The sequence below is a fragment of the Harpia harpyja genome, chromosome 21 (assembly GCF_026419915.1).
Source record: "Harpia harpyja isolate bHarHar1 chromosome 21, bHarHar1 primary haplotype, whole genome shotgun sequence".
In the NCBI taxonomy this organism is placed as follows: domain Eukaryota; kingdom Metazoa; phylum Chordata; class Aves; order Accipitriformes; family Accipitridae; genus Harpia; species Harpia harpyja.
Genome location: NC_068960.1, coordinates 12,335,356 through 12,363,126, shown reverse-complemented (window position 1 = coordinate 12,363,126; position 27,771 = coordinate 12,335,356). Strand labels below are relative to the sequence as shown.

General features: G+C 37.9%; 1 protein-coding gene across 3 annotated transcripts in view; it reads left to right on the top strand.

The window, feature by feature from the left end:
- The first annotated feature begins 1,214 nt into the window (after nucleotides 1–1,214).
- The window catches only part of PARN (poly(A)-specific ribonuclease), a 62,614-nt gene continuing 36,057 nt past the window's right edge, over nucleotides 1,215–27,771 (top strand). The window contains exons 1-19 of one of the 3 annotated variants that reach the window (XM_052772591.1): nucleotides 1,215–1,308; nucleotides 1,702–1,779; nucleotides 2,677–2,756; nucleotides 4,594–4,661; nucleotides 4,756–4,837; nucleotides 5,623–5,683; nucleotides 6,395–6,560; nucleotides 6,766–6,831; nucleotides 7,610–7,648; nucleotides 9,582–9,624; nucleotides 10,280–10,360; nucleotides 12,520–12,576; nucleotides 13,641–13,718; nucleotides 14,889–14,932; nucleotides 15,424–15,466; nucleotides 18,085–18,160; nucleotides 20,393–20,503; nucleotides 20,590–20,659; nucleotides 27,390–27,445. In XM_052772591.1, coding sequence (XP_052628551.1) covers nucleotides 1,290–1,308; nucleotides 1,702–1,779; nucleotides 2,677–2,756; nucleotides 4,594–4,661; nucleotides 4,756–4,837; nucleotides 5,623–5,683; nucleotides 6,395–6,560; nucleotides 6,766–6,831; nucleotides 7,610–7,648; nucleotides 9,582–9,624; nucleotides 10,280–10,360; nucleotides 12,520–12,576; nucleotides 13,641–13,718; nucleotides 14,889–14,932; nucleotides 15,424–15,466; nucleotides 18,085–18,160; nucleotides 20,393–20,503; nucleotides 20,590–20,659; nucleotides 27,390–27,445 — 1,318 coding nt within the window. In that variant the 5' untranslated portion in view covers nucleotides 1,215–1,289. The remainder of the gene's footprint in view (nucleotides 1,309–1,701; nucleotides 1,780–2,676; nucleotides 2,757–4,593; nucleotides 4,662–4,755; nucleotides 4,838–5,622; nucleotides 5,684–6,394; nucleotides 6,561–6,765; nucleotides 6,832–7,609; nucleotides 7,649–9,581; nucleotides 9,625–10,279; nucleotides 10,361–12,519; nucleotides 12,577–13,640; nucleotides 13,719–14,888; nucleotides 14,933–15,423; nucleotides 15,467–18,084; nucleotides 18,161–20,392; nucleotides 20,504–20,589; nucleotides 20,660–27,389; nucleotides 27,446–27,771) is intronic. The other 2 variants (XM_052772593.1, XM_052772592.1) reach the window with 2 other exon arrangements.

Below are 27,771 nucleotides of genomic sequence, written 5' to 3'. Positions count from 1 at the left end.
GAAAAATGTCGGGTTTCTAAAACAGCCACAAAGCACTTCAAAGTGCCACGAGCACTTTAACTACAGACTGCAGGAGCACTTCTTAAAAAATAGAAGAGTAAGATGAAAATGTTAGGCTTCAGCCCATTTACTGCAAAACAGAAAAATCTCTACTACTATTTTAACTAACCTCTTACTGAGCACCATTTAATCGTACAGATGATTTACTGGGCGTGCACGTAGAACAAATTGTTTATACTGAAATGGCAAAACTTAATCTTGAAGAATCTTTAAAAGCGCTCTCCGCTCAGTCCTGCGTAATTCTGTATCTTCTGCTCTATGCAAAAATTACCTCCCACTTTATGGACAATTTTCCATTTGTTTCCATTCTGCTGGAATTCTAGAAAAGGCTCTTCACCTGCTGCGTGAACTCTAGACCTGCAGCACATATGGTAAAATCTGCATACTGTCCTTGCCCACAACTTCTGCTTTCTGCTCTTGTGCAACACCTTGGGCAGTCGACTCTTGGGCAGTCGTTTCCTTCCACAGCACAGGTGCGAGGACATCTTGCTGGGCGTTGAGCTTTGCTTACGGTTACTCTACAATGAGGCGTGAAAGTGCTGGTTTTATCATTTTAACAGGAAGACCAACGCTTCTTCCGTAATACTTCCAGCCAGCCTACCAGTTCCTCCGGAATTTTTAATCATTAAGGCATAATCACCAGTGGCTCTCCACTGCCCTTCTGGTCTCTCCTCAGCAAATTCCCATTCCTTCTTCCTTGCTGGTGCTGGTTCTGCCTTTCCAGGCTGAAAGGCAAAGACCGCGTTTTCCAACATCTGCGACACTCCACCCCACAGAAAAGCAGCTGTTCCACGACTCCCTTTCCGCTGGCGGCCCTATTACAGCTTTTCCGCTCTGCAGCGGCTGGCTGGGCCGTCCTCCCCGCCGTTACAGGACGCGGCAGGCAGCTGAGGACCACTTTTCAGGCCTAACGGCCCTCCGCAGCGACAGCAGCGGCAGCGGGTCTGCTGCCGTTCACACGTAGGCGGACAGGCCTCCACTCCGGGAGCGACTCCTCAGCCGCCACGCCCGGGGATAACGCGCGAGAGCGGACGACCGGCACGCTGACAAACCCTCTCCCGCCCGCTGCCAGGGACCGCCCCAGGAGAAAATGGCGGCCGCGCCGCCCACCGCCGCCGGGCGCTCACGTGGGCGCTCACGTGCGGCGGGGCGGGAGGGGCGGTTTCCGGAAGCGCTCGGCGGAGGTTGCGGGCGGTGCCGAGCCGGGCCGAGCTGCGGGCGCGCGCGGGATGGAGGTGATCAGAAGCAGTGAGTGACCAGCCGCCCCCGCGCGCCCTGCGCGGGTCGCGCCTCGCGGCCGCGGCGGGAAGCCCCGAGCCGGCGGCGCAGAGGACGCCCCGGCGTGCCGGCTTCCCTTCCCCCGGCTGGCGGCGGGGTCCGGCCTCAGCCTCTCCTCCGGGGGCGAAAGGGGTCCCCGCTCCGCCCCTCGCCCGTGAGGGACGGCCCGCAGGGGGCAGGTGCGGCGGGAGGGGGGGCGGTGCGCCTCCGCCCGCGCCCCGAGGCTGAGGGTGCGGCAGGCCCCGCCGGCCCCGGCCCCGCCGTCGCTGGCAGGCGCGGGCCGCCTCTGCCCGCCTGGGGGGCGGCGGGCTGCGGTGGGGAGTCGTTAGTAGCCTCAGGTATGTGTTACCCCTTTACTCGCAGATTTTAAGGATAACCTAAACAAAGTGTATGAAGCTATTGAGGAGTCGGACTTCTTGGCCATCGATGGGGAGTTTTCAGGTACAGTCGCACCTGTTTTGTGCTCGTGAACCGCTGGCAGTATCTGTGCGGGGTCCCGGGTGCCCGAGTTTGCTCTTGTATGGTGTCTCAGTGTTGGCTTGAAGAAGCTAAAGCTGAGGCTACCACAAAATGATTAAACCACTTATTATATGTGTGATAGCAAGGTTTTGGTCAAGTAAAGATACACGTCATACTCTGCTGCTTCTGCTCCCTCCCCGCAGTAATCTTTTAACGTGTCAATTGATTTTCAGCTGCAGCTCAGGGAAAAGAGAAAGATTTTATATGTATCATGAAACCAAGAGATTGGGATAAATAAGGGGGGCCCTGCAAGTGTTTGGACAGGGAAAGACAGCAGTAAGAACTTTGACGTTTGTAAAACCTAGAGGGTCTGTGCATCAGAGAGATGCCTTAATAAGTGCTTTGGGATACAGAGTTCAGTCAACCATGAAACATAAATGTGATCAAGATTGGATTTTGTTAGATGTGGAGCTTGTGGAAATATGGTTGTTGTTATGTACGGCTTAAGGTGACCAAGCCATTCAATACACCTATGGACAGCACTCTTCCCATTTTTAGTTTGACTTTGATCCTGCATTGTGTCGTAAAGACCCATCAATATTATGTTACTGGTAGGTCTTTTCATGTTACTATTGTGTTGAATAGGAACCAGAGCAACAGAGCTTTTGCAGCAGAGCTTTACTGCTAGAACTGTACCATCTGGGTGGCTTTTACACTAACATGCATACTTTTATGCAGTAGGAAATATTTCTCAACTGAAATAATCTTAACATGTACTTTAAGTGAAAACATTTTTCTTAAATTAACAGTTGTTGCATTTCTTTGCTGTGGCTAATTTTTAAACGCTTACCCAAAGCAAAATACATTCTACTTTTTCAGGGATCAGTGATGGACCTTCTGTTAGTGCATTAACCAATGGCTTTGACACTCCAGAAGAAAGGTATCAGAAACTTAAAAAGGTAAAGTGTTTACCTTGACTAAAATGAAAATGCTGGAAAAAGATGAGAACTCCTTAGTTCAGAATGGAGACAATGTAGGGAAATATGACAGAGGTCTGTAAAATTGAGTTACATAGAGCAGATGGGGATTGCTTGTTTCATTGTCTCTACTAACAAGAAGTGGGAAGTGTTGCATGAAACTTGCAGAAGTCATGGTCAGAACAGACACATATGATTCCTCATGCAAGAGTTAGTAGATGTGTAGAACTTGCTAAAGGATGTTGAGAGTGTTAAAATTTATCAGTTCAAAGGGAGACTGGGTAAGAGAAATTCAGTGACAGCAGGACTAGGGTCCTTCCCAAATTACTTCCCCTGCCAACATGTACTGACCCTAACAAAACTTAAATGCCAGCTGCCACCACTGCCTCTTCCTCTTTGCAGCACACACACAGAAAAAAAAGGTGCCAGAGGATGTGGAAAGAGTTTTGAAAAATAGCCAAATGACCACAGGAGACAACATGTGGTGTGTGAGGTTCAAATGGTCAAAAGTGAGATGTCTTGGGTTGTGCGTTTGGTGTTTGGTTTTGCGGTTTGGGTTGTTTTTCCCATAAGAGAAAGGAATCAGAAAAGAGAAATCGTAAGAATCTCAGCACATGCTGTTTCCTGAAGTGTCCAAGGAGTCAGTAAACACTGTTTACTAATGTTATGTTAAGAGACATTGCAAGATGAGGGAATGACTAGTTAGTGTTCCTACTGAGAAACTAGGACAACAAATGGCAAAAACTGGGGAGGAGGCTGTAGCTAAAAAAAACCAAACCCAAAACCACCAAAAAAGGAGGAAAAAAAAGAAAAAAAAAAAGAAAACCCCCGAACACTAAAGGAGAGAATAAAAGTAGAGATCAGTTTCTGAAGAGCATCCAAGAAGCTAGAGGATGCCATGTTTTGTTCACCTGGACGAATACGAGCCTTTGAGTGCTTCAGGGTAGCTGACAATTCAGGCTCTGCAGGCACAGTCAGTCTCTCTTGTTCATTGTAAGTGGTCTGGTGTATTAGAAGCCAGCCCCAAATTCTTTGTTGTCACCTTCTTAAAACTTAACTTTTACCAGGTAATAAATTAACTTGATTATAGTTATTTTTCATCTTTATACTCAAGAGAAGAGGACTAATTTTCTATGTCCTGCTGCTACCCATTATTTTTTCTCTATGATAGTATTGAATAATTCTGTGTCTTCTTTGTGTTTAAAATGGGTGTTTGGCCCTCAGGAGGAATGAGTCTTTCAATGAGACCACAGTGCTTTTTTTATTTTCTTGTACACTTGCAATGGTGTTAAAAACATTTCCAATATTGATCCAACACTTGTGAAATACTAGAGGACATGATGATAAAATGCCTAGTGACTATTAGCCACATGAGTTAAAAGAATATTAAATGTATTATTATGTGTATTTGAAAACTATATACCGCCAGTTTCCCTCACACCCTGCTCCCACACTATGGGGAATGTAAATGAATGTTGAGGAGGAGACTGACAGCTGCTTTAGGTGCAGCATCTCATGTGTGTGAGCAACAGGTGGAGAGAGATGGGACTTCCCTCAGTTCTTGTCTGTTTACGGAATGGAAGTGCATGCTACAAATCATCTTTGGGCAATCGTAAGATGTTTAAATGGGGATGAAAACTAGTTGAAAAACTCTGGTGTATTTATGTAAAAATTACCAACAGAACAAACGTTGGTTAAGAAGGTTCAGGTTTGCTTAATTTTGAAATACAGCAAAATCATATTTATTGTGGATGCACCCCAGTTTTCTTTAAATGTGTACGATTTTTATTCTCATGCAAAGTTTTCCTTTCCTTTCCAGCATTCCATGGATTTTTTGCTCTTTCAGTTTGGCCTTTGCACTTTTAAATATGATCACACAGAAGAAAAGTATGTTATTCTCTTATTCCTTGTTTTCTTAATTGAGGAATTTGCAAAGTAATAGTGATAAGCTGTACTGACATGCAACTCATCTTTTTCACAGGTATGTAATGAAGTCATTTAACTTCTATATTTTTCCAAAACCCTTTAACAGAAGTTCACCAGATGTCAAGTTTGTCTGTCAGGTTAGTAGAAAAACAAGTTTGATTTTGTTTGGTTAAGGTACACCTGCAGCAAACTTCCAAAAAATATTTCCAGGAAGACTCTACATCATTGCAGAGGGAGAAGTGGTTGGTTCTTTTAACAGCTTAAAAGGCAGAAAAACATAAGTTTCTGGTTTGTTTTTTTTTTTTTTTCTTACAAAAGAAATAAGCATCAGTTAAGAGCAATCCCTAAAAATGAGCTCTAAGGGAATATCTTTGACTTCAGTTTTTAAATCTTGTCACACATTACATTGTGTGGTTTCTGGAATTGGAGATAACGTTCCAAACCTGGCAAGGTGATTCTTTTCTTTCTTTTTTTTCTTTTGTTTGGTTTTTTTGGTTTTGTTTTCTTTTTTTTTCCCCTTTCTTGTCTGACTTCCTGCTCCCTTGCTTTTTCTGTTTGATCCTTTATTCCCAGCTGCTTATCTCACTTTCGCTGCTTCCCAGGCTATTGCTGGCATTTTTCTGCTCTCAGATTTGTTCTCCTGAACTACATTTTGCTTTCTTTAGTTTCCTCTCTCCACATAGCTCATTCTTTCAGCTTTATCCCTTTAGTGTATTTATTGTTCTTGTACTTTATGGAAGTTGAAAATAAATAGCAAAAGTAGCATAGCCTAAACTCTCTGTGGCTTCTTCAGGGTCACAAACTTGGTCGCTCTTGACTTTGGACTTCATATAGTTTCTTTAAAAGTGTAAAAATAACTGAATTGATCTTTTTATGCCACAGATACTCTTGCCAATTGTAAAGCTATTTTCTTTTGTTGCAGAGTTCAAGTATAGATTTTTTAGCAAACCAAGGATTTGATTTTAATAAAGTTTTTCGCAACGGTGAGTTGTTTTGTTGGTTTTTTTTTTTCCCTTTCTTTCAGTGTCTGCAAAATTTATGATGACATCTTTCATTTTCTGCAAAAAGAAAAAGGCAGCCATTCATGATACTCTCTTAACACATAATGAAGTTCTTAGAATTATTCTTACCTGATCTATAATTGTGCTGATAGTTACTCCCTTTCCAAAAATTCATTGTATAGATTCAACAGAATAGAATTCCTATTTAGATGAGTGCTTGATTGTTTTTTTTTTTTGGTGGCTAAACATAAACAGATAGAATAAGAAGTTATGTAGCTGTGTAATGGATCAGTAGTAACATTTTAGAAAAGGTATCAGTGCATTGTAATAAGTGCTGCTGCAGTCCATTATTAAAGTGATACAGATAGCAAGGAAGAGGAGTGTTAAATATTTTTGTGATTGTGATCTACAGTTCTGCAGTCCTCAAGCTCCTGCCTTGTGCAGATGAGGCATATAGGTCTTAAGAGTCCAATGGTACCAGCTAATCTGGCATGTGCTAGAAGGAAGCCTGTATAGACACAGATAAAGAATGGGGTCTAGAACAGACGACTGAAAGGGAAGGATATGTTTTGAGCCTTCAGAGGTGTAACACTGGCAAATGCTTGGTTAGTAATAAGTCTTTGCTAAATCATACATCCCTAATTTGTCTCTAATTATGATGAGCTTTTAAATCTCTCTCTCTATGTCTCTCAGGAATTCCATATTTAAATCAGGAAGAAGAAAGACAGCTAAGGGAACAGTATGATGAAAAACGTTCTCAGGCCAATGGTGCAGGATCTCTGTCATACGTTTCTCCTAATGCCGCAAAGTGTCCCGTAACAATTCCCGAAGATCAGAAAAAATTCATTGAGAAAGTAGTGTAAGTAAAATTGATTAATATTCTGATGTTGTTGAAATTAAAACATAAACAATAATGACATGTTCATATGTTGAAGCTGTTTTTATTAGTTCAGTAGTTGTGAAATAGTTCTCTCTTTGTTATGAAGTGTTTTCTTGTCTTTTGGGGAGAGCTGTAAACATCATAAAAAGAAAACAGTAGATATAGAAGCATCTATTTCTTCCAGGGAACAGATAGAAGACTTATTAAAGAATGAAGAAAATGAAAGTTTGGAACTGGAGCCATGCACAGGGTCAGTTTCTGAAATTACATATCCTCTAAAAAAATTATTTAATTTGGCTGTATAGAGTTAGGGGAGTGACAAAGAAGAACAACATCTTTATTTGGGTTAACTGTAGCAAAATCTACATTTGACTAATCTCTGCGGGTTGAGAAAACATGGTAATTTATATGGATGTCATACTCTGCTTTATGAGCCATAACTTCTGCATGTAGTGACAACATATTTAAATATAGCCAAGAAGCGTCTTGCATATGTGAGCCTCCTTTTGCTATTGCTGAAGTGCTCCGTAAACCTTGGTTATGGATTTTATAAACAAATTTCTCAAACCTATTGAGCTATTGGTTATTCATAGTTGACACTACGTATTGAAACTGTTTTTAGTAGGTCTCCTTCCCAAAGTCTATTTAGCTTTGGAGTCCAGATGTTTGGAGAGTGCAGTTATTTAAAAAATTAAAAAAAAAAAAAGAATTTAGAAATACTAGAACACTGTGAAGCTGGGGGTAAGGTAACATCACTGTATCTATGTTCAGTAATCATGACTACAGAATATTTGCTTATGAGATGGTATGTGGATAATTGTACAAAATGGTGTAAATGCCTTTACAGCTTGACAACTGAATGTCAGAATTCAGTAAAACCCTTCCAAGCCTATAGGTTCTGGTAGCAGTGACTTATACTTTAAAAATCTTTCTACAAATGAACATGGAGCTGGCTTTAACTGAGCATTATTACTTTGAAACACTTTTGTAAGAGGAGTGTTAGTAACACAAATGTCTTTTGATTTTAGATTTCAGAGGAAATTAATTTATCAGACCTTGAGCTGGAAGTAAGTTACTGGTAATACTGCCTTACTGTATATTTTTTAGTATTTCTTATAAGAAATCTGGGTAAGATCTGATCTACTTAACCTCAGAGGTGATTCATTTAGATTTTTTGTTTCCTTTAAGAGCAGACTTTTATAATGTTCTGAAGATAAATTGCATTAAACTGGTTTGTGATGATTCATTTGAATATTTTAAAGCTTAGTATTTACTTTAATATTCCTACCTAAAATCTGTGAATAGAACAGCACAGCCTAGAATTATGTAACAAATGCAACTTGACGGGTTTTTAGTGAACAGAAAGTGCATGTGCTTATACAGATTGTGGGCTTTACTTGAAAAACTACTAGTTCTTTAGTAGGTACTGGTATGTTTATAGTTTTCTGTTAGATGCCAAGGATAAGTGTTTTGATGACTTAAAAATCCTAATTCTAGTAGTAATTCTCTTCTTTCTTGGCTTACTTTATCCCTCATCTTTGCCTAAATATATCTCTTAATGCCTTAGGAGAAACTGTAAGGCTGTTGAGATGAGATTTTCATTGTTCTGATTGTACTAGTAAAATGTGGAAAATGCAGTGGAAATCTTTTTTTGTACATTTAGTTAATTTGGTGTTGCAACAGTATCTGGCACTCAGTTACCCTGGAAGTGGATAAAATAAAGCTTCTCTCTATGAAATGCAATCTCAAGAAGTGAGCTTGAGAACTGATCTGAAAAAAAGAGAGGTGTTTTCAAGAATTTTTCTGTGTGAATTTTTTAATGTATTGATAGAATATCTACAGCTTCCAGTAGCACATAGTGTTATCTTTGTCTGACGCTTAATCTTGCATCTTCTTTTGGTGGATGGAAGAGTGTGTTCATGAATTGTATTTTTTTTTAACATTCAGCTGTGTTGCTTTATGCGTATACAGCTGTGTACACTGTGTGTGTATATTGGCGAGAGAAAGCAAAATTGTGAAGTCAGCATGGAGATAATTAAAGCAGAAAACAGTGAGGTTATTGATTGGCCTTGTGTCCTGAACTCTTCACAGGTAATTTTCTCTATTGAAGTGTTCTGTTGTGCAATAGTGTTTTGATGCATCCAAGGTCTGTGACATGAAACAGCTTGAAAGTGAGGTCTAGTTTCAAAATTGTGTGAGAAGTCAGGGTGGAGAGGACACAATAGTATTCTAGTGTGTGTTCTCTAGTACTAGTTTTAGTAGTAGCCAGAGGACGAAGGAAACATGCTGGTTCTGCAGTGGTTATATAATTGTGGTTAGTTTATTATAATGGGAAGATCAGAGTAATATCTACTTGTTAAGCAGTGAAAGACAATATTCTCTGACCTTGCTATTGGTTGGATGCTCTGTGGTTCTGTGTATGGTAGTACTTTGGTAATTAAACGTGATTGTGGTAGAGTGATGCAACCCTGTAGCAGAGGTAATCACATTAGTATTAATATTTCATACTAAAGCTTACTGTTAGCAGAAAGTTCAGGGATGTTTATAAATCCTAGAATAAGTGACATATTAAAGGCATGCAGTCACCAAAGAAGTTGTCTTGTGGCTGCAAGTAAATGAGAGCTTTCTCACCAGTGTTTTGGTTTTGGATTTCTTGAAAGGAGAGATTCTACATTCTGATGAAATATCTAGATGATGTTTACTTGTAATAGTACTAAAATAAGAAGTTATAGGTTCCACAGCAATAGGATAGGAAATTGCATAAGAAAATACATTTTAGTGCTAGTTACTGTTAGGTAACTTAAGGAGGCCAATTTAACTAGCCTATTGCTTCAAATTTTCCATTATTTTAAATTAAAAAGGAACTTTTAATAGTTCTTTTGCACTTAAGACTTACAGGAATAATGAAACATGAAATTACCGAATCACTGTTGTGGTTTCAATATGCTAAATGCCAAATTAATAACAACTTATTTTTACTTTTCATTTGTTTTGATGTAGGTATCCAAAAGGTATCCATGTTGAAACTCTGGAGTCAGATAAGGTAACTAGGCATGTTACTATCTGTAACATCTGTTCTCTTTAAAGGAAATTGTATTTCTCGATTTTACCAACTCTCCTAACTTGTAGATCTAACTTGAGCTTTGTTATGCAAAATGCAAAACATTTTAAATGGAACACAATGAATTAGTTTCTAAACATTAAATCTGACCAACATATGAAGTGTAAGCATGTATTTGTGTGGCATAATATTATTATTATATTTTTAAAAGGATACTGAAAGGTATTTTAAGGTGTAGTGCATATGATGTTCAATATTCGTGGAAAGTAGATCTTGATCTTAGAGGAGAAATAGTGGCATCACATGCTGTATCGTCCACTTGCCAGCACAAATCTCTGCTTCAAAAGATGCTTGAAATCCACTATTTGCAAGGAGATGCTGATAGCCTTTCCTCAGAAGTAAAAAGTGGATTTAATAAAAGTTAGGTTTGGTGGATGAATCTAATGCAGCTTTCTAAAGTAGGCTTTTGGGAGTAGGTGATAAAGTGGTGCTTACAATAGAAATAGTCATGTTGCCAAGTAACTGCTGCTGAGGTATGACTTAATTTTCTTTACAATGTGAATTTACAGAAACTTGCAGTGGTCTTAAATATGAACTTCTCAGAGTCATTCCTCAAACTATACATTTTTTATTTTAGAAGGAGAGATATATTGTTATTAGTAAGGTAAACGAAGAAGAACGAAAAAGAAGAGAACAGCAGAAACAAGCAAAAGAACAGGTAAGTAAGTTCCATTTCATTACTTTATGTGAAAAGAGGGAGGGGGAGAATCTATGACTTCAATCAGCTCTGCAAAATTGTGTGATAGGGTTTGGTAGTATTTTGCTTTTGTTTGGCTGTGGCTGTTGTCTGAAATTGATCCTCCAGATTCTACCAGATGACTTAGGCTTTACAATAGAGCAAGAAGAGTAGCAAGACAGTACAAAATCTTAAAGAATGAGTAATTGTAGAACACTGAACCAATATTCTGGAGCAGTGAATTCCTCCATTTATGAATCTGCTCTATCAGAGAAGCATGGTTTAGTAAAAGGAAACATCAGTTTATTGCATTTATTAGTGCTGTATAACAATAGTAATTGCAAAAAGTATTGCAGAAATTCTCAAGCAAGTTTTCACATTATTTGGATTCACAGTCTGTCCTTGGAGTAGTACTCTGTTACAAAACTTGCTTGCTCTTAGTTGTCCGAGTTAAAATGTTCTGTACTATTAATACGTCAGCTGACTTTTCTTGATAGAAACATACTGCAAGCGACTACTGTAGTAACAAATTGACTGGAAGGTCATGTCTGGTATATTCAGGCACTCTCATCGTTGTTTATGGGACTTGATATTTTTGCTTACTGACTCTGAGTCAAGTTTGAAGAAGTCATAAGACTTGAATTGTGGGAATTCTTAATTACACTCTTGTGATTTGTGCTTACATGTTTCAAGACAAAGTCAATTTGGGTGGAGCAAATAATACTTGCATGCAGGGTGCCTCTTAAGAGGGAAAGAGATACCTAACAGAGACCTCACCAAATGTGACATCTCTTTTTCCAAAAGGCAAGTTAGGGATAATTTACTACTACAGTAGATTTTTCTGAAGCGGTCTTTATAGGTGTATTACTCTGACTAGTGGCATTCAGAGCTGAACTAAAGTAACAGTGAATGTTTTTATTGAGTTTCACTTCTGGTTGGATAAAGGCAGATAACGCAAGGCAGAAATTACTTCCTTAGACCTGAAGAAGAAAAATCTGTTACAAATTCTTTAAGTGAAACTAAACAGATGCTGTGGTCAGATTCCCCCACCCCCCCAAACCAATCTGAGTCAGTTTAAAATGTGTAACTCACATTATATAATATTGTATAATATTGTAGTTGTATAATATTTCTTCTTATTTTTGTTTATATAAATAGTGAAGAATGTTTCTTCCCCAATCTCAATGTCAGCATAAAAATACAATCTGATTTAATAGAAATAACAGTCAGGATTCAACCTGTTGCATCTTATGACAATGTATGTAAAAAATATGGCTGAAGGTATGTAGCTTAATTTTAATATCTTCTTGAGCTGTTTGCAGTCTAATAGCTGTTGAGCTCTATTGAAGATTGACAATATTGACATATTGACAATGAACTGAGTACAGCTGTATTGGTCTGGTTGGGATGAAGTTAACTTCTTCGTAGTAGCCCATGTGTTTCTGTGCGTTGCATTTGTCGCTAAAACAGTGTTGATACCATAAAAGTGTTTTGGCTACTGCTGAACAGCGCTTGCACAGTGTCAAGGCTTTCTCTCTCTCTTCCACCCGCCTCCAAAAGCAAGTAGGCTGGGGGGGTGGTCAAGAGGTTGGGAGGGGAGTTTGTGGTTATGGTGTTTATCTTCCCAAGCAACCTTTAAGCATGCTGAGGCCCTGCTTCCCCGGAAGCGGCTGGACATCTGCCTGCTGATGGGAAGTGGTGAATGAATTCCTGGTTTTGCTTTGCTTGTGCATGCAGCTTTTCTTTTCTTACTAAACTGTCATTGTATTGATCCTATTGATTCACAAGTCTTTTTGCCTTCCCTTTGAAAATTTTTTTTTTTTTCCTCTATCCCCTGGGAAAGGGGAGTGAACAAAAGGCAGAGTGGGTGTTTGGCTTTTGGCCAGGGTCAACCCACCACAATAGCTTGTGACTTGTCCTACTGTACAGTGAACTAGAGCTACATATAACAGTGGAATTCTGTCAGCAGCATCCTGCTTTGAACTCGTGTATCTTCCAAATACTGACATTTCCTCTGTAGTTTGTTCTTGGCTACGTCTGAGAAACAGTTTGAGCCAAACTGGTGTGTCTGCCAGTTTGCAGGTACAGTTTTGACAATATTTGTATTTAAGTTTCGCTAATGTCAGAATCTTTGCTTACAGGAAGAATTGAATGATGCGGTAGGATTTTCGAGAGTAGTTCATGCCATTGCTAATTCTGTAAGTTAACATGATTTTTAATGTACCTTTGGTTGTAAGAAAAAAAAAAATCAAAGAATTCTTTTGCTGTAACATTTTGGAAGATAAGGTGAAATACAAGTTAAAGTAGCTTCTCTTTTTTAGTTTTTTAATTTTTTTTTGTTCAGTTGATGTTGCTTCGTGTTTTACAATGGTTGAGTATGGTAGGTTAAGTAAGCTCTTAAACTAATGACATGAACAACCTCATTATCTGTAAGAGTCAACAATACCAATTTCTTAGGGCTCTTAACAAGATTCTCTTAAGTAACTAAGCTTTGAGGGCTTTTCTCCTCTGTCCTGAAAAGATTGTTGATTTGGGGTTTTTTGGTTTTTTTTCTGGCAGTTAAAGGCTTAATCAGAGAAGGTCATCTGGTTCTCTTCTACTTACATAGTTAAAATAGTCTATAGTTTTACATCTGTCGCCTTCAGCCCAATTATTTTAATGTAGTTGTTATCAGCCTGCTGTGTAGAAAAAAAAATACGTATGCATATTGTTTTCTTTAGCAAATGGAGGATGCAGGGAAGCTGAAAAGGTTGTCATGTCAAATGAATCAAAGTTAACGTTCAAAAAATTTGTTGTACTTTTTCAAGAAGGAACTTGCTTGTACAACATCTGCCATGAAAGATTCTGCACTGTGAGAAGCCAGATCATGCCCCTAATAACTATCATGTATTTACAAACGTAAAGAATATATTGTGAGTTGTTGTACAAGTTGTAAATTAAAAGGACTGAGAAATCACTTGACTTCAATCTTAAATAGATTACATTTGGAAACCAAGTTGTAAGTAGCTGTTCTAGTGTATCTTCTCAACATTTCAAGCTGCTGCTGAGGGCTGTGATAAGTGGTTGGGACTACAGGAAAAAGGAGTGGGTGCTCTAGGAGGATGGAGGAGTCTGTGGGGCAGGCAGAGAGCAAATGTGGAAGTTTGATTTGTATTTGTTCCCAGTTGCCCTTGGCTAGCATCTGGGATAGGTGCTTTTCACATATGGCCCTTGCCATGGGTGTCATTGGAAGTGTAACTAACATTTAATGTTCTTTTCACAGGGCAAGCTTGTTATTGGGCACAATATGCTACTGGATGTTATGCATACCATACACCAGTTCTATTGTCCCCTACCTGATGTAAGTAATCTTCTGAACTTTCAGATGATGAAAAAAATGCCTTAATGTATTTGTCTTGAGTCTTATCTCCAAACTTTCTTGTGGATGGAAGCATATGACAGTCTACAGAAAAGTATTTTAAAAAGAACACTTGCTACTTCTGGGCTATTGCATTATTTTCTTAAATCTTCATGTAGAAAGCTTAGTTGGATTGAATTCTGCTCCTTTACATTTTTTAAATGTTCAAATTAAACATTGGAATTGAATTGTGGTTTCTGCTCATACCTCTTAGTCCTTCAGAAACTGTTTGGATAATGGCAGGTAAATTTAACTGACTTGTTAAGATACTGGTTTGGAGCTTTAGCATTATTGTGTGGCACTTTTCCCCCTGTAGTTTACAAAATGGGAATACATGTTTTCACGTAATAGTACAATTAATAGAATGATAAGAAATCTTGTAGCAGGATGATGTTCGTTGGGGTAAAGAGGTGGAATGTCTGAATAATAGGAAGGAGCATACTTTCATGACTGCAGTAGGGCAGTCTAACAGTTCATGACTGCAATAATCTAACAATTTAGTTAAACTAAGCAATGTATTGGCACTGAGGACATTGTCTGAAGAAGCCAAAGGTCTCATTGGAAGGATGGCCCGCATGATGGTTATATTACTTGAAATCCTCAAAGGTTTGTGGGTGTTATGGGAAAGACTTTATTATGAGATGGGAGAAGTTTGGGACCTGTTTGGACAGTGTTGGAACATAAGCAGTTGTCAGTTGTTCCTGTACTTTTGACACTTGGAATATCCAAACCTGTAGGCAGTCAACTGTCCACCTGGACTGACTGCTTATATTCCATTGGCATATTAAATGATGGGAACATTTAAGTAGAACTGTTAGCACAGCTGGAATTAGAGGTAGTCTGGGTTGTATAATAGGATAGGGTGTTGGAGGTGATAGAACATTTCTCTTAGGAATCATGGACAAATCAGAAATAATTAGTCTGTAGTTCTATATAATTGTGGGTTGTATTTATGGTAATGCTGACAGATACGTCTCATGAGGTGAGAGTTCAGTCACTGTGTCTCAGTTTTAGAAGCTGGTTGGATAATTGTAGCTACTGCTATCTGTCATCTTGAGACTGATAAACAGTTAACTTATTTGGATTTTATCTTCTGGTTAAATGTTAAATTAGGACCTAAGTGAGTTCAAGGAAGTAACATCATGTGTCTTTCCCCGGTAAGTTCTTAGTTCAAACTTTCAACTGTTCTAGTATTGTTTTAGCGAGCTGATATTGTTTGTCCTAGCCTTGTAACCTAGCTGTTACTGGAAATAAAAATGGGAACAAGTTAGATAAATATAGTTTTTAAAGTATTCTGCAGCATCTCTTTTTCAGAAGAGTAAAGCTGTTGTTCTACTTCTTGGCAAAAGATGCAGCTTTGCTACCCACTTGCTTTTGGCATTATGTTTGGTGTTTTGAATCTGCACTACATTTGGAACAAGATTTATTTGCTACTTATTGTTTGCATCTCTCGCTATTGCTTAGTTGCTGTCCTTTTTCTTCATGCTGAACAAAGCCAAGGAGTGTTTTGGCTGCTCTAAGGTCTGAGCGTAATGTTTTAGTAGGGTGAAACTGCTGTTTCGCAGCTAATACGCCAAAACGTTTTTGAGGATTTGGCAAAATGGACGTTTTTCCATTTCAACTTATTTAGCTCTTGCTTTGTTTCTAGGCTATTGGATACTAAACTGATGGCAAGTACACAACCTTTTAAGGTAAATTAATATAATATTATAGAATGATTTGAACATACAAGTTTGCATTAAGTGTCTATTGAAACACATGATTTATTTTTAGAGAAAAATGTCTAACAATGTTTTCTGTGATGCTCCTTTTTCGTAAAAGAATGATTTTTCTTAACCCCTTATCTAAACTTACAAATTTTTAGAATACAAGTTTTTACTTTTATACAGGTGACTTTTGTGTTTGTTGCAGTTTTAAGGTAACTTAGCAGCTTTAAATTCCAAAATATGTACAGTTTTTTTCTACTTAAAAATGTGATTAGCAGATTTTCTGTCTTGTAAATTAGCACATGACTGCATGTCTCCTCAGGAGGAAAAAAAGCGTTATTCATGAACAAATAGGACCTGGAAGCTGCTTGTATAGTCAAAGCTTTAGAATATTGTGAATGATGACTTAGATTTGTCTAGAAGAAGATACTTGAACATCATCATTAAGCTTTATTGTGGCTTGCTGTTCAGTAGGTAGTCAGCTGGAGAAAAAAATTATAGGTGTCTCTTAAAACTTCTTGCAATGTGAGTGTTATTCTTCCAAAGAATTATTGCGATAAGGGATCATACTCTCTTGCTTTCCTATGTGCCTTTGGAATGAATTAATTAAAAAATATGCTGATGAAGCAGCGTATATCTTTCTGCATACCTCTCTGACTTTACAGCATTGCATAACCAAAAACCTCATTAAAATGTACTTAGTAGATATTTTCAGGTTTGTCTTGCATACTACTGTAGTAAGAATAGAGGCTTTTATATTCTGAAACTAATGATCCTGCACAAGTTTTATGTTTTGTACAGTTATGTTGATATTTGTAGTTTCTACAGTAGATGTTTGGGTTTTAGGCTACTGTTATCAAATGGTGCTGTGGGATGCCAATATAATGCATCATTTGAGCTTGTTCATGTACTGAGTTCTTGATAACTTTTCAGACTGCAGACTTAGTGATAACTGTAAACAGCTGTCTTGATTTAGAACCAAAGGAAATTTGGTCCTCAAAAATTTCAGGCAACTTTAAGAAAGATTGTGTAAGATTTTTTGTTTTCTCTTGCTATTGATTCTGCATGTTTTTTCCATTGTACTGATTGACAAAGTATATTTGATTAAGAGCTTGAAGAATCATAGAATTGTTTAGGTTGGAAAAGACCTTTAAGATCATCTAGTCCAACTGTTAACCTAGCACTGCTAAGTCCACTGCTAAACCATATCCCTAAGCACCACATCTACACGTCTTTTAAATACTTCCAGGGATGGTGAGTCCACCACTTCCCTGGGCAGCCTGTTCCAATGCCTGACAACCCTTTCAGTAAAGAAATTTTTCCTAATATCCAATCTAAACCTCCCCTGCTGCAACTTGAGGCCATTTCCTCTCATCCTATCTCCAGCCACCTGACAGAAGAGACCAGCACCCACCTCACTACAACCTCCTTTCAAGGCAGTTGTAGAGAGCGATAAGATCTCCCCTCAGCCTCCTCTTTTCTAGACTGAACAGCCCCAGATCCCTCAGCCGCTCCTCATAAGACTTGTGCTCCAGGCCCCTCACCAACTTGGTTGACCTCCTCTGGACACGCTCCAGCACCTCAATGTCTTTCTTGTAGCGAGGGACCCGAAACTGAACGCAGTACTCGAGGTGCGGCCTCACCAGTGCCCAGTACAGGGGGATGATCACTTCCCTGCTCCTGCCGGCCACACGATTTCTCATACAGGCCAGGATGCCGTTGGCCACCTTGGCACACTGCTGGCTCATATTCAGCCATCTGCCAACCAGCACCCCCAGGTCTTTCTCTGCCGGGCAGCTTTCCAGCCACTCTTCCCCAAGCCTGTAGCGCTGCATGGGGTTGTTGTGACCAAAGTGCAGGACCCAGCACTTGGCCTTGTTGAACCTCATACAGTTGGCCTCGGCCCGTTGATCCAGCCTGTCCAGATCCCTCTGTAGAGCCTTCCTACCCCCCAGCAGATCAACCCTCCCTCCCAACTTGGTGACATCTGCAAACTTACTGAGGGTGCACTCAAGAAGTTTGGTTTGAAGAAATTAATAATCTGTATACCTTTTTGTGACACCTTACATGCGCGTATATAGATTCACTAATGCAACTTAGCTAAGCTGAAGTGTAGGAGCAGCTTTCTGATTGTAAGGCTTCTTTCACTTTGTATTACTTTAAATCAGCAGTATTGACACTTATAAAACTATTCAAGAATGTCCAGTCAGCAAGCACACTTCAATAATCACCTTGAATGCCTTCAACCATTATGATCGCTATTTAGGATATTTTGCCTTGCTGTTTGTGCTGTGTTTTCCCTTGCCGTGTACCATGCATGGAACCAGATTCAAATAGAAATATTACTTTGTCATAATTCATCATCAAGAATTCTGAAGAGTATTAATAAATGCTTGTGACTCATTATGTTGCAAGTGAGGCCAGTTAACTGTTTAAAACTTGTCTTAACAGACTTCTCTGGTGTATGATTTTGAAATGAGGCTTTGTATAAATCCTTAGAGAACACAAGGTGGCAACAGTAAATACTAATTTTATCCTATTTGATTTCGTTTTCCAGGGAAAATGTGCTTGGCACTGGCAGTTAATAGTGTCTTTTCTTGCAGGAGATCATTAATAATACATCCCTTGCAGAACTGGAAAAGCGTTTGAAAGAGGTTCCATTCAGCCCTCCTAAAGTTGGTAAGGCTATATCAAAACGGTCTTATTTCTGAAATGTTCTCCTCTTTCAGAGGAAAGAAAGTGTTTTGATTATTTTTGTTCTTGGTCTGAAATGTAAATTCCCCTATTAATACTTAGTGTTTTGATGATAGGGACTTCAGTGCATATAGTGCAGTTCTAAATATAACTATTAGTGGAAGTCAGTAGGAATCCTTCCACTTTATTTCAGATACTGGAAGAATGGATTTATTCAGTGAACAGCAGTGTCGTCATCTTCTAATGATGGCATTTTGGTTTTTTAGGTTGATTTTTGATAAGTAACTTGAAATTGTTTTAAAACTGTTTCATTTGGTGATTTTTGTCCTTCAGATCAAAGCCAGAGTACTCTAATAGGCACTTGGACAAACAAAACCAAGAAAACTTACACGGTAGTGACTAGTCATATGTGTTCTACAAATTACTAAAGTTCCTTTAGAGCTTTCTTTGCTTTGAGGTGAACAAAAGGATATTTAATCAAAGGGCAAGCTTATCTCAAGGTTCTGGAATTTTGCTTAAGCTGCTGATTTAGAAAAGAGAGGGCAATACTGAACAGTAGAGTGTGTTGAAAGGGAACGTCTCAATGCTTAATCAAAAACAAGATGAATGATACTTTTTATATTGCTGCTTGTGCAGAGCAGATGCACTTAAGCTGTAGTAACAGGAGAGATAATAAGATGGATATTCCACAGTCGTCTTGGACAACGAGCAGGAGCTTTTGGTCCCTAGACCTAACTGGTATCATGCATATGGAGTCTACGGTAATTGCATGCAGACCTTTTAGTGGCATATCCTCTGTAGCTTCTTCTCAGGATGTAACATAATTTGGCAGCTGTCAGGTGCTACGTTTTGCTGATGTAATGTACAATAATAATTTTACCAGTTTTATTTTTTTTCTTGAGCAAAGTATGACCATAACGGTTAACTGACTCAGAAGTGTTAATATTTAATCAAAGATGATTGATGTAGTTCAGAATATCCAAAGCAAAGCATGTTTAAAAATACTAGAATACTTTCATTAACTGTTAATTTGTGTTTTCTTTTGGATATGTATCTATTAAAAAAAAAAAAAAAAAAGCACTCGGAAATGTCCTTTTCAGCTCGGCCAGTATAGCTTAACGTTGTCTGAATCTCAGACAACTTTATTTTTTTAAATAAATATTACAAGGGCTCATCTGAAAAAAGGCCTGGTGTTTTGCTACTCTAATTTTATATATAAAATTTGGATTCAAGTTTCATTTTACAAAATACAACAACTATATATGCTTACATATTTCCATTGTATAAGTTATGCTAGTATTTCTGTTTTAAATCCTGGGTGTGTTTCATCATTGTTTTAGCTTCTTTTGCTAGGTTGAATGCAGTAAATTAAACGGAACTTAATTTATTGATTTGATTTATTGACAGAACTTTTCAGTCTGTACCTTAACATAAGGGTCATGATTCTGGCTTTTTAAACAGTTAACTTCGTTCTTCCAGTCCTATTCTCAGTATAACTTATAGAGGAAAATGAGCTGGCTTTCTAGAGGTTGAGAAGTAGCTACAGATGTGAAATAACTTTGATGTTGGGAGTGGGAAAAACTTAAATGATAAAGGAAAAAGTGTGGTGTGCACATGTCTCTCTGTTACTGAGACTTGGGTACTTTCAGACACTTAAGGGAAGTGCTTATCAAGGTTTCCACTTTCAGGGGTGATTCAAGGGATACTTCTCAAGGTCTTCACATAAACACCAAGCATGATTGTCAATAAAGACATCCTTTCATCACTTAGTTCCATCTTCCATCATTTAAATACCTTGAAAAAATCTGACCATAGGTCAATTGGATGGTTAGCCAACAGGTTAATAGTAGAGTTTTCAATTAGCCTGAGTGTCTGTTCTTTTAAATGCAAGACAGTCAGGAAAAAAATATGCTGTGTGGAGAATCTTGCTGTCATTGCGTTAGTACTCCATTTTGGCTAAGTAGATCTGTGGATTAATAGCTTTTTAATAGAAGAGTTCCTATCCTAGGAGCCTATTATTATTTAAAAATGCAAAAAACCCTCTGTTTTTTTCAGAACTTCTGAAATGTCAGAACTTCTGAATTTTCAGAACTTCTGAAAATCATATAAACTTACCTAAATGATGTTATGCTCTGACAAAATAAATGTGTGGGTAAGCATACAGGGCTGCCTTTAACTTCTGTGATAACGTGTTTACAAATTATTTTTTGTCCTCAGAAAGTGCAGAAGGGTTTCCAAGTTATGATACAGCTTCTGAACAACTTCACGAAGCAGGATATGATGCTTACATTACTGGACTGTGCTTTATCTCCATGGCTAATTTCCTAGGTATCTATGTAGTCTTTTTTTAAACTTTCTCCTTAGTACTGTCTGTAGCTGCTTATTACATACTGAATTTCTTCTTCTTTCATCAGGTTCCTTCCTCAGTCCTCCGAAAAACCATGTGTCTGCTAGATCAAAACTCATTGAACCTTTTTTTAACAAGTAAGTAGTTTTGGTATTAAAAGACCTGCTAAAACATGGAAATATTACTGGCTTTAGAATATATATCTTTAGCCTCAGAATCAATGGCTAACTGCATTTTTCTTTACACTTCAGTTTTGATTGGCTTTCTGGTTCATGCTAGTAATGCTGAAGAGAAGCCAGAATTTGTACAGTAAATACCTTTTCTTTTGGAGAGAATGATTTATTTTCTGCTAACCTGTAAAAGGACACTTGGAAGACTACCTGGACTGCTTTAATGGCCTTGTCCATGCCAGTGTTGATAATATGTTTACAATTTAGAAAGTTGTTTCTGGAATAAGCTTTGGGAGTAGTAGAACTGAAGAAAAACTGGTCAGGTGTTCTTTATGTTGTAGGACACTGTCAGAAACTAGTGATTGTTTAGTGTACTTAGTTTTAACTGTCTGGAAAAACTGAAATATCCCTACTGTAATATCAATCCAAATAACACAAATCTATTGTATGAACATTATCAGGTAACCCATTTTTAAGAAGGTATAATAAACATCTATGGTTAGTAGTTCATGGGATGATGCTATGATCAGTATTTTGCTTTTGAATTGGATCTTCATGCAGATTACTTGAACAAATTGAAGTAAGACTTGAGAAATCTGGAAGTCTTTATGCACAGATTTGATTCTTTGCATACTTAATCTGTAGATTTTACCTTATGAAGCTTCTAAAGATAGTATAACCTGTCACATAAAGCGAAAGGAGTTGAAATTAAAAAGCTGCTAGTGCTTTGGTGTGTTTGTTTAAATTCAGGAGAAATTCCATCCTTTCAAACCCTATCATATAGGAGTTGGCAAAATTAATTATTTTAGCTTCAGGTGGGCCACACAAATGAGGGAATAATTGGGATCAATGGCTTTCAGCTTTCATTGGTCTGGAAACCAAATTACTATAGTGACAGCAGTTAGGTGATTCTCTTGACAGACACATGTGAGGCAGTAACTCCATATGTTCTAGCAGATGTTATAAATTGTATGTACATTCCTTAGATTGAACATGGACCCGCAGTGACCGCTTGATTTGAATGTGAAGGTGATGATAGAATTGATCAGCATAATTTCATTTTACATAGGATTTATCACAGGGTTGTTTTCAGTAACACCAGCATGCACACATGCCAACTTGTAGATGCCAGTTGAGGGGGTTATTTTTTCAATCATTAACCAAAATGCTTTCAGTTCTTTCTGGAGATGCATATCTGCAACAAGTACAAACTGAAACTTCTAAAACTGCAACAAGAACATGTTAAATTTAAGCTTTTCAAGTTAATTAAGATGTGTACTTCAAATGTGACTTTCCTCTAACAGTGACATTTCAAAGTTTTGAGAGGAAGCCTGCCCGTGTCTGTTCTGGCTTCAGAGTTAACATTGCCTAAGTGTAACGAAAGGGAAAGTTAACAGAAAATTGTAGGGAGAACAACAGCGCTTTTTTTTTTTTTTTTTTTTTAAATGTTAAGCAAGAACTGAAAATTACTGTTTACAAGAAAAAAAGAAAGTTTATCCATTCTGTCATTATTTGGAACTTGTAGCTTCTTGTTTCAGAAAAGCTATATATTATTTTTAAATGATGGAAACTTGGAAGACTTGCCATGTCTTCCTTTCACATGATCTTAGAAGCTTTGCCATAGTCTAACTAACATCTGCCACATCACCTCAGTCAGAGCTTGGAGATTAGACTGTCTCACCTTTTCCTTACAGTGAGCAGGCCAAGGCTTGTATTTTTAAAGCTATTTTTTTTTACTATAATGTAAAATAACAAACCAGAATAAGACAACTCCATTTATTTAATGATTTTTTTTAAGAAGAAAAAAGATTTAAGTACATGTCAGAAGTCAGAACTGTTAGATATTTAAATGCACAAGTCTTTTGCTCTGTTCAGTATGTCCTTGCAGACCAGATCTCTATTTTAGCACTTGGTCTGTTTAGCACCTGTAAGTAGCATCCAGGGCTTGTGCAATTTACATAGTTATCTTCAGGTCCCTAGTAAGTATGTTGCTTCTGGGGCTTTTTTGCAGGTTTGCTCTGGGCTGCCAGCTAGCTTCCTGCTACACCTAGTTTTCTCTAGTTTGTGGTCTAGAAGCTTGCCCTAGCTGAGCATCCTCTCTTCCTCCTGGGAAGAAAAAAAACTATCTTCCTCCTTCCTCCAGAAGTTCTACCTGATCCTGTGGGCAGCAGTCAGAACAAGGAAACCTTTTCCTTTGTGCTGTAGTCATGTTCTTCAAGCAAAACACAAACTACAACATGCAAACAGTAAGCTAAACAAATGAAAGTTATACTATCTGTCACAAAAGTTTTTTCCTGAAAGAAGCTGAACAGAGTAGTTTGTTTATTATAAGGCAATTTATTTAGAAGCAATGTTCTCAGTTTGAACTACTATCAAGATAGTCTTGAAAATGTACTTTAAAGCAGACCACTTTATGATTCTCTGGGTTGCTTATAAAGTCTTAATTTCAAGATCTCTGAACACTAGGTGTTAATATTTAAATACAGTTTAGAGATTAAGCTTTTACATGATTGGTGTGACTGACAGGATTTTGGAAATGTTTTCTGTTTGAATAGACTTGTCACTAATGTGAATAGCGGGAGTAAATTTAAAGCTGAAAAATCAAGCTTTGATTTTTACAAACTTAACCTTCAAAGGAAAGTAATACTTTTTTTCAGTAGCTATTTTGACCTCTTTTGTTATGTCAGCAAAGTTAGGGAACTTCCTGGCTTGCCGTTCAAGAGTGGTGGCAAGCATATAGGTTAATGTTCATACAGGTTAATGATGAACATAGGTAAAATCTTTAGTTTCAACTTCTTGTAAGAGCGGAACTGATTAAAAACAGACTTTGCCTTAGGGTTGTTTGGCTCTTAGGCATAATGCAGTTAAGTTGTATGATAAACAACTCAAGAAGCCAAGAATTCCAGAGATGCGTTTCTGTAATCTTTATGCTTCATTGTATATACAACATGTTTGAAAAATCATGTTCATGTGAACAATCTGCTGTGAGTAATCCCTGGTGAACACTTACGAGTTGAGATTATGGGAGTTTTTACATTGTAATATCTAAACTCTTACGTGTATAATTTGAATGCTATATTGTGTTACGTACTTCGGAGTTGATTTGAAATTTTTTGACCTGTTTTGTTTAGAGCAACATGTCTTCTTCCATACCTCCCTGCCCCCCATCCGAAAGCCCCTCCCAAACTTTTAGTGACAACGATATTTCAGATCTCTTTGGGTTGTTTGAATGTTGTTTTTTTCTCTTGATGTAGCTGGAGGCAGGGGGTGAAAGAGGTGTAGAGAAATGAAAACGCAATGTTTTACTGAGCTGAATAGCATGATGGTCTGTAGAAATATAAATTATTTTAGAAATTTTCTTTTCATGCAGAGGGATATCAGAAACTAAAATTTGTGCAAATAGCTTAGTTTTGTGCTATATTTGTGGAAAATGTCTCATCAGGGAGCTAGGTTCTCTGGCACGTATTGCAAATCAGTCAATTTCTCCCTCTGCTTTTCTATATTAATTTAATTTTCTTTGCAAAATTAGTGCAAAGGAATGTCAATGTGCTTTTCTGCAGTTCGACCGATAGCTTTTCAGTCACAGTGTAAGAGTAAACAATTGTTGTTCTTGTGCTTTCAGCCACATGTGGCTGTACTAGTTACTGAGCTGGGTTGGTAAACTGATCTGGGTTTAAAAAGATGCCTTTTCTTTTTTCAGCTGCATCAGCTTCTCTACACAGTTCATCACACAGCTGTGAAAACTTTCATCCTAGCTCAGTGCAGAGGAAGAATGTTGACTACTTGAGACTACTTATGCATTGCCGTGAAGTGGCATGATCTTAGCCTTGCTCTCCTTATTTTACTTGACTTGCCACAGAAGCAATTGTCTTCCAAGTGGCTGTCTCAAAATACCTCAAAGTTCCTAGGATATTGTTGTATACTGAGGAATAGACCTCTGTCCTCTGACTGTGTGATGTGGCTGTAGCCTCTAAACAGTGTAGGAAATAACATTTTTTAGCTTGGTCAGTATAGCTTTTAAATGGTTGTGAATTAATATAGTGAAAAGCAATGTCATAGCTACAACTTCACAAATCTAGCTAATTTAATATAAAGTAGGGTTCATGTTGTCATACCGAACAACCTTATTGGTTTAAATTTTCTGTAGATAGATGAGGAATCTTACAACCATAATTATGAATACTTAATTATGGATTATGCTGCAACTCAGTGTTCGCAATCCATGTGATATAAGTTAGTGCTACAAGATGCAGTTACTGCTGTAATGTACTTCAAGTGCACTTAATAATAAAATTGGTATTTATACTGCCTCTTTAGGAGAGCGTGTGTGTTTGTGTGTGTATGTACTGTTTAGAGACATAGTTCTTTGACCAAACAAGTAATTGTAGGATTTGTCTCAGAGGATAAAAAACAGATCTTAATTAATCTCAGGTATATGTGGGGGTTTTTTTTTCAGTATAAGTCTGTTCTTGCTGTTGGCTACTGTATTGCTTTCCTCAATGCGATAAAACCTGGGGGAAGGCAGTTTAACTAGTATTCTCCCCAGAAATTTTTGTTGTATTTTTAGTAAACTTCATCTTTATTTTTTTGCTACCTAGGAAACTAAACTAGTTATTTGAGTACTTTAAAAAGTAGCTGGTTCCAAGAATTCTATGAAAGCTTTTTCTTCAGGTAGCTCAACTTAAACCAAATCTGTGGGGTTTTTTTGGTTTGATTTTTTGTTTGTTTGTTTTTTATAACTTTTGCTATCCTGCATGGATGATGGACATGTGTGTCTTCATCCAGTGAAGACTAAACTGCTTTTACTGACTAGCTGAAATACTGTGTATTTAGGCTATGCTTATCCCCTGCACTGGAGTCCAAAGAAGGCTGTGGCTCCTACTAAGAGTGACATTGACATTATTTCAGATGAAGACATGAGAACAAATCATAGGTAATAAGTGGAACTGAGCATCTTTCGACAGTCTGAAGTGAAGTCCAGCTTACTAGCAGAGCACGGATCCCAGACTTGCAAGTTCTTTTCTGCCCAGCTAGGTGCTCTTTGATAGTGGTATGATCCCACTTGCTGTCTTCCACCAGAGATGGAATATAGTCACCTCCCTTCTGTTCCTTGTTGGAAGATGTGTCCCACACTCCCTCTTTGTATTCCCCCTCCCTTTAATCTCATAAATGATACCCTTCTGGGCTGATTACTGTGTCTCCTGTCTGTTGTTTTCTGGGTGGATGGGGGGGGGGTTTGTGTCTTTTTTGAGCAATAGCACTGCATGTCTTCTCAGTATAACCCCGAATCTCTAGGATATGTCAGAGTAAGGACGTTTTTCTCTGTTTCCTTCTGGAAGCTGTGTTCTGAAGCTAGCTTTATTCTCAAGATGTCGCTCCTGTCCTGTTTGTATGGATAGCTATAATGAAGCCAAGGCTGTTAGAAGTATGGCACCTAAGGCTAAACATAAGAAGAAACTCTGGCTCCTTTGTAAAATATCTTCATTACTCAGTAGTGCTATGCTGGAATTGTTAAAGTTTCTGAAGTTAATTGATGCTGATGTTTCTAATTTTTATTGATAAAATTCCCTTTAGGTTCTGCAGTGCTCAGGGGGACACAGTGCATATTATACCATATCTTCCTTGAGACTCAGCAAGAGAAATTAGATGGGACAGTGTATCATAACTGGTGCCAGTTCTCTGAAGACCCTCTGTCATATAGCCCATTTTCTCCCCAGTGGTTTTTTTTTTTTTTCTTTCTTCTGAGTATTTATAGTAAAGACAAGTTATCAACTGCATTCCAGTAGACTTTCCAGTGGTACAAGTAACCATAAGGACATAATATTCAAACTCTTAAAAACCAGTAGTGAGTGTGGTATGATACAAAGAATCTCTAGGGAATTACAGATCAGTCTGCACACTTAAAATGTTTTTATTAGCTGTTTATATCAGTTATTACTTAGTTGAATAGTGTAACTGTAATCTGATAAGCATTTTGGAAGCTTTTTGAAGTTATAATAGAAAAGTTATTAATTTTAGCCCTCCAGTGAACACTATATACAGCAGATGTTTTGTAACAGTAACGTGGCATCTATACGTATGATAGGATTTTAGGGTACTTACCTTATTTTGGAGGAAAATAGTTTTCAGAGCTGAATATGAGCTTTTATTGAAAGCATTTCTTGAATGTTTTGAGAAACTCTTCAGTTACATGCTAAAGGGCAAAAGACTCATCCCTGTTACCTCCACTAAAGTACTGTGATGGCTTTTGCAGTTTTAGGGTTTTAAGATCCATTCTGTCTAAAGCATGATGCAGTGCTCAGAAAATGGGAAAGGATATGTGTATTTAGAATGACAGCTTTTGCACTATCCACTGTGTAACTGGTTCTTAACTGTGCAGAGCTGCTACTTTCTAAATGTTCATTTCCCCACTTGTTTTAATTGTTTTCAGCAGTATCAATTTGGGACTTCTTTGTTCTTGTTTTGTTGAATAAGTAAAATTACTAGCATGATGCCAAGTAACTTTTTGAATCTGGATTGGTAGATAATGGATTGGACTTAATTAGAGGGCCTGTTTGTTTTAATATAGCTTAAGATATGGTTGGGGTGATTAATTCTGCTTCTTCAGAAGCAACATCTTAAAAACTGTAAAAAGGAAAGCTTATTAAAAGGTGTTTAGGCAGAAATTTGCTAATGGTGCTTTTCCGTTTTGCTTCAGGCTATTTCTTATGAGAGTAATGGACATACCATATCTCAATTTGGAAGGACCAGACTGTAAGTAGCTTATTTCATTGTAAACTTACTACCATTCTGACAAATTTCCTGGAGGAGGAAGTGTACAGATTAATTATCGTATATCTAAAGCTTGGGATAAAGCTGTGTTTAGGTTATTAGCCACTTATCAAATGATCTAAACGGCACCTTTTTTTTTTTGAATGAAATAGTAAAACCATAAGTTCTTCAACTTTGACCAGAGAATCTGCATTATAAAGGGGATTGACTAGAACAGATTAAACTATTGTAACTAAATGTAACAGAGTTTGAAGTTAACACCTTTATGGTTATTTTGGGTCATTATTCTTAGGTACCATACAACATAA